This window comes from Phalacrocorax aristotelis, chromosome 8 (genome assembly GCF_949628215.1).
Source record: "Phalacrocorax aristotelis chromosome 8, bGulAri2.1, whole genome shotgun sequence".
NCBI classification, from domain to species: domain Eukaryota; kingdom Metazoa; phylum Chordata; class Aves; order Suliformes; family Phalacrocoracidae; genus Phalacrocorax; species Phalacrocorax aristotelis.
The window spans coordinates 2,033,434-2,046,750 of NC_134283.1; the positions used below are offsets into that span (position 1 = coordinate 2,033,434).

At 44.0% G+C, this 13,317-nt stretch overlaps 1 protein-coding gene across 1 annotated transcript in view; it reads left to right on the forward strand.

Moving 5' to 3' along the window:
* GALNS (galactosamine (N-acetyl)-6-sulfatase) overlaps positions 1 to 13,317 on the forward strand; it is a 46,801-nt gene that overhangs the window by 7,374 nt on the left and 26,110 nt on the right. The window contains exons 5-10 of the mRNA XM_075101163.1: positions 2,398 to 2,541; positions 4,372 to 4,438; positions 4,554 to 4,681; positions 5,490 to 5,629; positions 6,855 to 6,958; positions 13,100 to 13,236. Of these exons, the coding sequence (XP_074957264.1) occupies positions 2,398 to 2,541; positions 4,372 to 4,438; positions 4,554 to 4,681; positions 5,490 to 5,629; positions 6,855 to 6,958; positions 13,100 to 13,236 (720 nt within the window). The remainder of the gene's footprint in view (positions 1 to 2,397; positions 2,542 to 4,371; positions 4,439 to 4,553; positions 4,682 to 5,489; positions 5,630 to 6,854; positions 6,959 to 13,099; positions 13,237 to 13,317) is intronic.

Genomic DNA, 13,317 nt, shown 5'->3' on the forward strand with positions numbered 1-13,317 from the left:
TGTGTGGTGTAGAAATAGAGACGCAGAAGTCTCCAGGGCTGCACTGAGATGGTTCATCAAGTGTAGAAGGTCAGGGTGGGTAAGAATAGTCTCGATTGGGGTAGTTGATACCAGGTGTTCTAAAAGATCTAGAGGGCTGATCCAATACTCTGTGAATGTTGTCCTTTGCCTTTATAGAATTCCATGGAATTACAGTGTAATCTTTGTAGAGGGTATAGAAGAACTTCTAAAAACCAATGTTTTGTGATGTCTGCGAAGAACTGGAAGGGAAAAGCCTGAAATATTCAGATCAAACAAGCACGGGGGGATTAACAGTGTAATAGTTGAAACTGGTCCATTTGTAACATTCGAATTTCAAACACGCTTGTGGGCTGTAATGGAATCCCATGGGGCCGGGGGATCTCTGAACAGTTGATTCACAGTTTGGAGCAGTGCTGTAATAAATAAATGCATAAATAGCAACTTCAAAACTGCATGGACGCCAGAGGAGTCCTGCTTGGTTAACAGAGTAATTGTTAATGAAGAGGCTTCGGACAGGAGTAGTATTGGAGGGGGCTGTTTAGGAAAGTAATGGGATACAATATATTTAACAGTTTTGTTAATAAGTTAGTGAGTTTGAATTGTGGTTGGAATCACTGGTGCTGCTGAAATTGGAAAGAAAGCAAACTAACTGAAGACAGTGAATTATTTATTACTACAAATCCAAACAGCGGAGTGGCCGTGAAGAATCGGATCAGTGGGCTGAATGCAATAAGATGCAGTTCGGTGCTAATAAATGTAAATTCATATACCCAGGGAAAAGAAATAAACAACGCAAATAGAGATTGGTTCCAGGCAGTTATTTGGAAAACAGCAAATCTGGAAGGACTAGCAGCTGTTAGCAAGAAGCAGGCTCCGTACGAACGTGCAGTGCGCTGTCGGTGTGCGCCTGGGAGCTGTTATCCTGGGCAGGACTGGGGAGTGACCCTGTACAGCAGCAGCCTCTATCATTTGTGCTCACCACCTGCTTCCTAGAAAGGTGTAAAGAAATGCAAAGTACAGTAGTTAAATTGGAGTCTCACCCTACCCACGCGTAGAATTTTAAGGCTTTTAAAGATTTTTACATCTTCCAGCAGAAGATTTTTATATCCTTTCAACATCCCTTCTAAAAACTTTTCAGGGTCTCCTCTGACAGTAAGTTCCACAGTTTGATTATAAGTTTGCAAGTCAAGTATTTTCCATGACCAGTTCAGAATTTGTTGCATTTCATTAAATATCTCTCTGGATTTTGTGTTGCGAGAGGGTGCAGAATTTATTTGATACCTTTTTCAAGTCTCTTCCTCTGTTCTAAGTTCTCTTAGGGCTTTCTTAGAACAAAATATTTTCTCATGTCCCCTGTGGTAATCACAGCCAGGAATAGCTTTGTATTGTTGTGTATGTAAATGAGGAAGGGGTCGAATCCTGCAGGTCAGACTTGCAGTTTCAGTTGCATCACCAAGATACAATCATAGCTGGAACAATGATTATTTTCTGTTATAACTCATTTTGGAATAGCTCGGAATAACACCATGGATCGTTTTACTTCAGGTAACGCGTTTTATGACCCTTATGTTCAGAAAGTGTGCAGAGGGTGATGGCACAAAATGGACAGCTTGCAGATGCAGGCTTGTGAGTGGAAGCTGGAGCGATTAAATAAATGTTAAGCTACAAAGATCTTCAGAGACTGGGAGAGGATGGGATTTTGTATATTCAAGACAGTATAAATGGAGGAAACGGAGAGCTTGCAGTATAGAAGTTGGAGACTGGAGAGGAGTTTCATCTTGAAGTTAAGGATGGAAGATTTTCAAGCTGCATAGTTGGATGGAGCTGACATCAGGAGGAGCTAAACGTGTTTTATATTCACATGTGAGCATAAAGAACTCATTCTCATTTACATTCAGGTCTCTCTGTACCGTTTTGGCAGCATGAATACTCTGTAAAGGGAATGCAGATATAATGGTACATTTCATGAGCTTTACCTTGTGTTTTTACAGCTTAGCGGTATAAAAGTGACTTGTCATAGATCAGAATCCTTAAGTAAAACATTATGTGCGTCTTTGCAGTGGCTTTGGGCAGTGTAGTCCATCAGTAGAGATGACTGAGACAGCGTGAGAGAAGACACCAACAGAAGGAAACAATGGAAAACAAAGATTGGACAGTAGGCTAAAATGGGATATATGTAATCATTGGAGTGAGTGCGCACGGATGCGCCAGCAACGAGTATGAGAAAGATCAAGACAATCCTCTGCAGTGATTTGATTAAAATGCCTGAAGTTTTTCTTCGTAGGCAAAGATTGTTTTCTTGCATGCCATTCTGGTGAGATTATTATTTGCTTCTTTGCAGTAGAATTTTAACTCGTCTGTTCCTTTTGTTCCTAGGCATCTGGGTCACAGGCCCCAGTTCCACCCCCTGAGGCATGGCTTTGATGAATGGTTTGGATCCCCGAACTGCCACTTTGGACCTTTTGATAACAGAGCGCTCCCCAATATCCCTGTGTATAGGGACTGGGAAATGATTGGCAGGTAATTCAGTTCCTTGCTTGGTAACATTATTTTCTTTGCTTTTGCCGCTGACATTACAGCGCTGGAAGATAAGTGCTAGCGTAGCAAACCTGGTTCAGTGAAAAGGGGGCGGCAAAACCAGGGGCTGCTTCGGAATCGGAGTTTCGGGGTTGGTTGGATGGGCAGCGATCTACACGTACTCCACCCTGTACAGAGGAGTTCTACGGTGTGTCAGGCATGGGGAGTATCCTGCCTCATATATGACGTGAGAGGCTTACTACAGATTGCCCTGACTGTCCTGCAGTTCGGCAGTAAGCCAGTGCAGGAAAGGTGCTTGTAATGGTTACAGGAACACATGAATGGCCCTTCTGGGTCAGGCCTGAGGTCTGTTTAATCCGTTATGCTCTGCGATGACCGCTGGTAGTGAGTGCTCATAGAAAGGGTATAAGAAAACAGACACGTGGAATGGTTCTTCTCTTGTATGGTTGTCCACCTTCCTAAACTGAAGGTTGTGTCCAGTTCTTTAATAGCCACTGACTTAACTTCCACAAATTAGTCTTGCCTCTTTCCTAAACCCATTGGTATTTCTGGACTCTACAACATCCTGTGCCAGGATCTTACCTCTTGCTTTGCCCTCATACTTTTCAGCAGGACTTGCCCTCCAGTCTGGGGATGGCCAACATCCAGCCTTACAAGGCCTGGGTGGAGGTTTGCATTGGAGCTAAGATGGAATTAAGGGAAAGCCTTATGGGAAAACACACAAGGCAGGCAGAAACAGGGAGGTATACATTAACTGTTGCCTGGGCAGTGCCTGCTGCTTCTCAGTTGTGATGGTGCCACTCTGACTTTTCCAGTCAAAGCTGAGATAATACAGACCTACTTCCATGGTATTGATGCTTGTTGGAGACTTGGCAGGGTAGTTGACTGCTGAACTTCATTCTAAACTCCTAAACCACTTTTTGTAGGAATCCTGTCTTCCTCATCTCTGCCTTACCGTCTAAATTTAACGTTGAAGCTTGTTAAATGTGAAGCTAGATGTTTGACTCTGAGGGTTAATAAAGGTCTGAGCACCAAGGTCGACCTGGAAGTTGCGTGTGGACCATCTAGGGATGTGACTGCTCTACAGTGCCTCCCTCCCAGAGATGTTGGCTTATCCTGTTGCGCCCTAAAGGCTTCCTGTAATGATTTCACTCCACTACTTCTCTTGGAGGCTGGTTCCATTCCGTACTGAAAGACCTCTCTATTCCTTCTCTTCCTGTTGGTAATAACCTTTTGTCTGTTTGCATAACACCATCCTACGCTCCAGGTCTGCAGTCTGTGTCATTCCTGTCCATTTACTTTTGAGTCTGGCATCATCTCATTTCACTTGCTGTTATTCTCCTGAGGACTGCCCCGCTCCGGCTCTTTGCTTAATTGGTGTCTAAAGATACTTCAAACATAACATTTTTCAAAGCAGCCCAAGTTCTGATTCCAGGATTGCTCTGTCTCACTGGAAGTCGTCGTGTACTTCTGAAAATTTTACTCATGTATCAAGCAGCTCTCTATTGAAGGAGTAGCGGCATGAGATCTGTAAGCATACCACTCGTGTTCTCAGAGCATAACAGTGAAAGGTCGGTGGCTCAGGTTTGCCTAAAACTTGCCATCGTCAAAGCTTGGATCCGGCTGTGTCACTGCTTTCTCCCAGAAGAAAAAATATGGTGACACTGTTTTTAATATCTGAAGAGAGTTTGCTGAGTAGCAACTGTGACCTGTTTGTCACCCGCTTATGCAGTAAGTGAAGGGGGAAAAAAAGCCTTTTTGTGTTATATATTCCTTAGGATTTTTTTTTTCTCTGATTCTTTTTACCTTAAGATATTACGAAGATTTCAAAATTGATCTGAAGACGGGTGAAGCCAACTTGACTCAGATCTACCTGCAGGTACATCTATTTTAATACTGTTTTTTAAGCCACAGTGACTTCATGTTTCTTTTTTTGGAGAGTTTTAGGTGGCAGAGGATGATTCCGTTAAATTCATTTTTATTGTTGTTTACAGGAAGCTCTCGATTTCATTAGCAAGCAGCAGGCCAGCCAGCAGCCGTTCTTTTTATACTGGGCAATTGATGCTACCCACGCTCCTGTTTATGCCTCCAAACATTTCCTGGGCACTAGTCAGAGAGGACTGTAAGTCTTGGTTTTGTGGGTGTTGGTTTTGTTGGGGATTTTTTAATTAATACCTCATGCTGCGGGAAACCTAAGTGAAGCTTATTAGAACCAAGGATATGGATCATTTGTCCAAAGTGTATGTGTGTGCTGAAATACGTTAGTTAGTGAGGACTTTGCTTGGGTTGTTTTTCAATGATTTTGCTGTAATCTGAAATTAAGATCATGTGACTAAAATGGGGGAGAAGAGGGAGCCTGAGCTCCTTTGCCAGTTGTGTGAGTAATGAAGTGCTGTATGTGGCACAGATGATCTTTTGGAAGGCTTTTGTATGATTAGTGCCTGTTTTAAAAGCCTGTAAATCAGACCAGCAAGTAGAAGAGCATGCATGAAAAAATGCAATTTACAGGAGGCAAAGAGCCCCGTAGATATTGTGACCCTGGCTTCTGAGAGTGCCGTTACAAACCAGCATCCCTAAGCAAAGCTATGTTATTCGCTTCAAGTCTATGGCAAGGTGGTTTTGCCTCTGTTTGGGAACTTTATACCTAAATTTCTATCAGTTGCCGGTCTCTGTCCAAGAGTGGCTCACATCTGAATAAATTCTGACTCTTAATACCCAAGAGAGGTTGCTCTCTGCAGGTAGGAGACATGGGTTTTGCAGTGACAATGGAAAACTTTATTACAGTACCTGATGCACAAAAGAAGTATTTCCCTCTGCAGCACGGGTATAAATTACATCCACTAAAAGCATTGTGGCCGATTACGATGCATTACGCTGTGTGCCACTCCTCTTTTGCTGCCTTTCATGTTTTCTATCTACTTTTGCCTCAGATACGGGGATGCCGTGCGAGAAATTGATGATAGCATCGGAAAAATCCTAAAACATCTTCAGAAGCTGGGTATCAGTGAGAACACTTTTGTGTTTTTCACCTCTGATAATGGGGCTGCTCTCATTTCAGCTCCTAAACAAGGTGAGTCTCAGATGAATAAGCCTGGGCTCGGGTTGTGAAATCAAAGATCAAATCTCCGTGTCTCAGAGGGGGGAAAGAGACCTGTACGTGGGGTTTTCCTTCATGCAGTTAGGAGGAGCCTCAAAACGCAGAGCATTTCTGTTTAGAGTTAGCTTATGTTCATCACTCTGGCCACCGTGGAGGAGGTATCCTTGGCTAAAGGGGCTGTTGGCCTAAGCCAGTGCGGTGGCTCACCTGTGAGCATCTCCACTTTGTGCTCCACTGTCAGGGGATGAATTTTTTTTTCATTTATTTAGAACCAGGCACAGTAACTTAGCAGGGTGTTTACTCTCTGTCTGCCAAGTGCATATTTCTGGGTAATTACAGACAGTTGAAGAGTCCTTCCTTCTAAAGCTCTCATGAAAAACATTAAGAAGAAAAAGTACTTTTGTTACTTCCCAAGTTTTCTTTTGTTTAAATGTTTAAATGATTGTTTCTCTCAGAGTCATTGCAAATTGATTTTATAACCCACTCTCTTCTATTTGGAGGCAGGCTGTCTTGTGGTTATTGGACCACAGAGCAGGGAGTATCCCGAGTCCTGATTTCAGCCGAACCACTGTGTTTGACTTTGTGTGACCTGGAATCAGTCAGGAGACCTCCCTGTTTGTTCCTCAGCGAGCTTTGCTACGAGGCTGGGTTGAAATCCCAGACATTCCTGCAGAGCACTTGCTACCTCTGGGAGGGAGCATCCAGGGAATGCATGCTTATTTTTCTCAGTCTGGTATCTGCATCTAATACTGCTCGGCTACTTTAAAAGGATTATGGGGAAAAAATACTATTTCTGCCTGAAAGTGTCAGATTTCCTTTAGTTACAAACAGCAGTTAACGTCCTTAAAGGGAAGGAAAACACTAGCAAAATATTTTCTGTTTATTTAGTTTTATTTTCTTTTTTTTCCTTTGTTTGGTTGATAGCAGGTTGAGTTTAACTGTCGCTTTCTCCCTGACCTGAAAAGATTCTCCTAAAATTTCATCATAAAGGGGTATTTAAAAAAAAAAAAGGAATACAATGACCAAACAACAAAAAAAACCCCAATCCAAAACAACTCTGGACATGTTATTTGAAGAAGCATTCATGCAGAAATGAAAATTCATTTAAAACTAGCCTAAAAACTTCCTAGTTGACAGTGTCCCTTTGAAATACGGTATTGGCATATCCTGGTTTTTATGGCTTCTTTTCCCTCTCTAGGAGGAAGCAATGGCCGTTTTCTTTGTGGCAAACAAACCACCTTTGAAGGTGGCATGAGAGAGCCAGCTATTGCTTGGTGGCCCGGACATATACCTGCAGGAGGGGTGAGTGTCTGCTCTGAACAATTCTGATCGGTCTTAGGTGGACTGAAGTGAATGGAGTGGTTCTTCGTGGAGTCAGTGGGCTTTGGATCAGACTTAACACGCCCACCGTGCCAGTCCAGATGCTTGTCTAATGAGGAGCTGAGTGCTGCCCCTAGAGGAGGGTGCCGTTCCTGTTCCTTATTGCAAATTTGCATCGCGAGTGTCTGTGATCAACGCTTTTAAGCACCAAGCGGTTTGGTCTTTTTGTCTTCCTCCTTTATCTGAACCCTTTAATCTTTCGGAGCGCAGTGTTTTTAGTGGGTTACACGTTTGAACAAATTGGAGAATAGAGATGCCTGGCTAGTGTGCGTCCCAGCCTAGAGCAGGAGCGCGCTGCACTCACGCACTGCCTGTGCCCTGAACTGTCAAGTGATTTGGCCCTCGCGGCTCTCGCTTTGGTGTTCGATAAAAGCTCCACTCGGGGAGGTCTCGATACCAGACTAGTGCTCCTCCCTGCCTGTACACAAATTCAGACATGATCACTTCAAAATAATCCTCTGGTGGCACTACCAGCCTCTCCTGTCCCCGTTCTCATTAAAGAAAGATGCAATCAATTCTTCTGCAGGCAGGGTTCACAGTAAATAATTACGGATTCTTACCCCTCTGTGAGTATCTCTCATCCCTGAAGAAAGTGATACTTCCTTAACTGGACGCTGTGCTTAAGACTGCAAACTATTCATAAATAAAACCTTTTTCTAAGTTGCATTCCTTTTCAGTGGTTTAATTGAGTCAGGATAAGGATAATTTATCATTTACATTTAGGAGGAAGCCATCAGATAGCTTAGATCTGCAGCTGAGGGCAGGAGGGTAGTTTTGTTTCATCATTTTTTAAGGAGTTCACAAAACCTACTAGGGATGTTTTATTATTTTTTTAATTTGAAATGAAAACAATCTTTTTTGTTTAAATTTAAACATTTCCATAAAGCTTTTACAAGCCAAGTACAACAGCCTTGGGCTAGCATACGAGAACATGAAACTGAAGCTGACTGTTTTGTTTTCCATGTCCAAACTGAATAATGTGCTAAAAGTAAACATGCATTATAAACGGGGACAAATAAATACCAAATTGAAAAATTCTTTCCGTTGTAGTAACTCTGAGGATAATTAGGAACATGAGCAGAGAGAAATCATTGTGCCTGCTTATTTTCTCTCTGTAAGTGGCCGGTGCCCCTCTCGCAGGTAGTCTTTTGCAGCAGCGAAGCTTTCTGTGGTGCAACACGTTCTCGGTAGCCCGGTGTGATGCATGGCTTCCTGCCTGAGGCAGCAGCTGAAGCTGCTGTTTGAATTCCTGTGAACAGTCATTTCTGTGCAGAGTTAACACCTTTGCACAGGTGGGCGGGCTGACCGATGCCGCGCTATCGCGAGCCCATGCTCAGCGAGCTGGAGAGTGTGCTTAAGGCTCACTGAGCAGGTATGCGCCTGGGTGTCCCTCCTCCACCACGGCTGGTATCATCCTTGGCACTTAAGCACGCGCTTAACTTTAAATCCTTCCTATCCTGGGCTCCAATTCGCGATGCTGCCTGCCAGATGTCTGCACGTGCAGGTGTTATGCTCCCAGATGTCCTCCTGGGCTCTGCTCGGGTACCTTGAGAAGCCTGTCCTAAACTGTCCCCAGGATGTGCTGCTTTGCTCTGAGTTAGACCCCCGTATGATGCTACTGATAAGTAAATATGTGATAGCTACTTATATGTCTTTTCTGCTTGTATTCTTGCCGTCGAGGCTCCAGCACTGGTACCCACAGCAGCACTGACCACAGGTGAGAGGTTTGGCATTGCTTCTGTGTAATACAGCTCACACTACGTTGGCCTGTGGGGCGCCTGTAGTTATTGCTTCGAAATTGCCTGAATTACTCACATAGTGAGGAGACACGTTCGCTAGTACATTTTTGGTGGCTTTTCTCTATCTTATGGAGTCTGTAGCTTCAACATCTTGATTGTGAGTTTAAACTAGTCAGCCTAAGTCCTGCGTAGTCCGAGAATCTGTAAAATGTGGGAAAGCTGGTTCAAAGTCCCTCATTGCTCTTTCTTTTCAAAAGAGTTGAAGGAAATAAAGGCTTGGGAGCCCTGGACCAGTGTGGAAGCAATGAGCTTCTTGGGAGTACCAAGCTGAAGGGTCAACTCCTCCTTCCTGTGCTGGGGTCGCTCCCAGTGCAACGGTCGTTCCTTTCCAGCCGTGGATGTTTTGAGGAGCAGGCGGGGGGGCAGCAACCACCTCAGCTGGCACAACTTCAGCCAGAAAAAGAGGCCTGGTGGCTCTGGCCAGTGAAATCCAGTTCTTGGGTGGAAGGCTCATCCCGCTGGTGGGATCTGGCAGTTTGTTAGTATCTTACTGATACGTAGGATTGGGGGGTTTTGTTTCTATTAAAGGGTACGTTTGTTTGCTTAAAGAAATCTTTTTATTTAAACAAGTCAGGTGACAGGATTGGGAACACTTGACAGGATGTTGGTAGAGGTTAGGATAATTGGTGCAGTTGGCTGATCTGCAGTTTTCGGGGGGAGAGGGATACCTCGGGAGTACGCGTTGCTCTTGGCATCAACATTCAGTTAATTCTGGTCCCCCATCAGGAATATGTATTCATACACAAACAGCCTTTCTGCAGTTTCCTCCTCAGCTACGTTTTCCAGGTGAATTCACAACAAATCAGCATTTCAACATTCCCCACATCACATCTGTCTTCTGGAAGGATCCAGCTGGGGGGTGGGGGGGGGGGAGGAAATCATATTCTGTTGGTATTTGAATCGTCCTCCTCTCTTCCCTCACCCTCCTCCCCTTCCTCTCTCGTGCCTGCTTCCTGAAGGAGAAAAGAACATATCAACCCAAAGACAGCATTGCAACCTTTTCTTCGCTATCTCCCATGGGGCGCAAATTGAAATTGAATTAGACAGGGATATCAGGTCTGCTCGCTGTGATAACTGTAAAAGGATTTTATTTAAAAACACCCTGACATTTGTTCACCCAGTTTCAAATATTTAGCTTTCCTCCTTTCCATTCCTGGCGGGGGCGACTTTATTAATTGTCGCCTTTGATTCAGAGTTAAAGCTTGAAAGCACTGATAACAGCAGTGGTGACTATTTCTTCTAGCGACGTGGCCCACAGCAAAAGGATTTCATTTTCTTAAAGACGTTATGTGTATACTGAGAGTTTATTAAAAAGAAGGGGGGGAAGAAGGGGGGAAAAAAATCCGCCTTTACGTGCGTAATACCGGCTGTTTCTCACTGATACGAGCAATATCTGATCTCACTCTTTTTTATATATTATTTATTTTCTCTGGGCTGTTGCCCTCTCTGGATTTTTCTTTTTCTTTTCTTTTAAAAAAAAAAAAAAAGGGAAAAGCAACTAGAATGAAAGAGCGCTGTTGACAGGAGAAAATGGTAATTTTTTTATTTTTCTCTGAAAATACTTCAAAGTTTTTTTTATAAATATTAACCTTTTTTTCCCCCCCCTTTCTTCAATGTGGTGCTGCAGAGCACAGATAAATCCAAGTGGCTCTGGCACGGGCATTTAATTTCCTTAAGAAGTTTTCTCTGCTTCACGGAAGAATGTTGTCTGAGACCAGAAACGTAATTGGATGATTAAAGAGAGTCATCTACATCTGGTTATGGTTAATAAGGGCCAGTACAAGAAGACCATGGTGGCCCCACAGGATTGTCACAAGGCGATGTACGAATTAGGTGATATTAGAGGCACGAGTCTCAGGTCAGCGATTGCCTCTCGCTGCCTGTTATCAGAAGATTGAGGCGAGGGAATGGAGCGACAACAAGAAAAATGACTTTTGGATTTGCCTTATAAATTGTGAGAGGGCTAATTACAAAAAGTCTCAGACACTAGTTTGCTCGCCTGCTCCTGACGCAGCAGCCGTCAGAGAGCAGGCGTGTGCCAGATCTCCCCTTTATTAGACTCTTAAGTGCTGCGTATGGTGTTCCGCTGACCCCGCAGCTCTCCGAAGGCACGCTCGGGGTGAATTAGCCGGCAGATGAGCCTGCGAGGGACTGAGCATCTTTGCTGAGATGCTGAGCACTTGTAATCCCCTTTGGCTTCAGAGGGAGTGTAGCGTTCCCAGCACCGGTGGTTCACGAGGCTGTCCAGCTCTGTAACCTGTGAGCTGATGGCTTGGGCTGGGGGTTGGTTCTTTTTGTTTTGAGCGCCTGTGTACTGTTTTTAATTAATGTCAGTCCTTTTTGAGTGCACCCCTGAGACCAGAGGAGAGCCTGTGCAAGGGGAGGGTCCAAGGAGGATGCAGCGCTGTCTGCCACAGTTAACCTCGTGGATGACACGGCCAGCTTAGGTTCTCCCCAATGGTCCACCTTTGCCAAACGGCCGCGGGGAGAGCAAGAAGCAGGGTGGCCCCATCGGAAGGCTCGGTTCTGTTTCCTTCCCCACAGCCGTGTATCAGAAGATCCCCGTTCTTTTCTCCATGCAGAACGGGAACTTCATGTATACACCTGCTTTTTGTGAGGGATTTGTGGGCTCATCTGTCTGTCCCTGCCTACAAGGACAGAGCGCGCCCTCTTTCAGGCTGCCTGCTGCAGCGATGTCCATGAACAAGGCTTAACCTCAAACGCCCGAGACCTGCAAGATCAATTGATCCTGGTCAACTGATCCAACTGCTTTCTTGGGCAAGGGTTTCCCTGGTCAGGCTTCCTCTTGTGCTTGGAGCTTTGCACTTTGATTTCTTCTTCAGAATTGTGGAAGTATTCTTGCATGCAGCTTTAATATTATGTGTTCCTGCCAACGCCTTTTGATTAAAGAAAGACATGACATTTTGAAATTACTGTAATCAAGTAATGCGATATTGTCACGTTAGACTTGTAATCAGTCCCCTGCATGTTGCTTTCACCAGGTTTTTTTTTTTAAACATGTTAATTCTTCAACTCTTCACTTTTTTCAGCCCAGTCCCAGCAAAAACAGCATTTTCCCTTCCATTTTTTGTTTTTTTAGAGACAGCATCTCGCAAAACATCATTTTTCATGTCATCATTTATGGTCGTATTTAAATAATTAGTGTCAGCTTTACAGGCTGGGGGTCTGTTTGTGCTTGGAAAGAGGATTCGGAGATAAAAAGTCTTTGATAGTCCCAGCATTGTCATGTTCACACTGACACTCGCAAGGCTGCTGCTAGGGCTTGGATTTCAGTCAGAAAGTGCTTCTGTACTTACAGATGTGGGCTTCTATCAGATGGCTTCTTGTCTCCGAACAAGTGGTACGGCTGGAAAGGCTCTTTTCATGTTGCATCTTGTGCTGGTGCATCCTGGTGCAAAACAGCCTTGCTCTTGATTTGAACGTATCTGCTTCGCTTTAGTGTGTCGCTGGCTGATTAAACATCCTACAGCAGATAACTGTCGCGTACCACAAAGAGGATGGGAGCAAAGATTCAGAAAGAAGCACTCAGAACAGACTTTTTAGATTTTAAAAATATAGATAATTGAGACTAGAGAGATAAGTATGGCTTCCAATTAAGAAAGGAGAGAGAGAGGGGGGAAAAAAAAGCAAAGGGGGTAAAAAAGCTTGTACATCTCCATTGAAGCCAAAACCAGATGTTTTTCTCCCTTATTAAAATATATACTAAAAATACCACAACTTTACAGTTCTTGAATTGTTGGAAATGGTTTGCAGATGAAGTCATCCGGCTCTCTTTGTTATTATCCATCTATCCCTGTGCTTTTTGGGAACTCTCTCAGGGTATTCTGGGCTCCAGAGACGACCTGGAGAGGGAACAAATCAAGGAATTTTTTTTTTTCTTAGTATAAATGCTGATTTTTCAATCCACAAATGACTTGGAATTTGCTAAATTAAGTTGAACTCTGTGAAAACGTGCTCCTAGAAAGTAGATGCATAAAGAGAAGTGAGAAGAAAGAGAGGAAGATGAAAAAATGATCCAAAATGCAGATGCTCCCTGGAAGTGGAGAATTACAGATCACCTCCTTTATTATTTTAATGGGAGGTTTGCTGGTGACTGCAGCACCGTAAAGGGAGATGTTCTCACAAGATGCTTAGCAGAGGAGGAGGTTCAGGAAGCAATTCTCCTGCTTTGGTGGAAACAAGCCTGTTTCGTTTGAGCTTTTACCAAAGGTCTTTTTGCAAATGCGTTTCTGTTATTTTTCAGGTCAGTCATCAGCTGGGCAACGTGATGGATCTCTTCACCACCAGCCTCTCCCTGGCGGGACTGCAGCCTCCCGGTGACAGACAGATTGACGGCATCGACCTTTTACCTACCATCTTGCAGGGCAAGCTAATTGACAGGTTAGTTATGAGCCCAGAGCTCCAACCCTTGCCTCCAAACTGAAGCGATGCCAAGTTTTGGTTTGTTTTTAAAATGGAGTT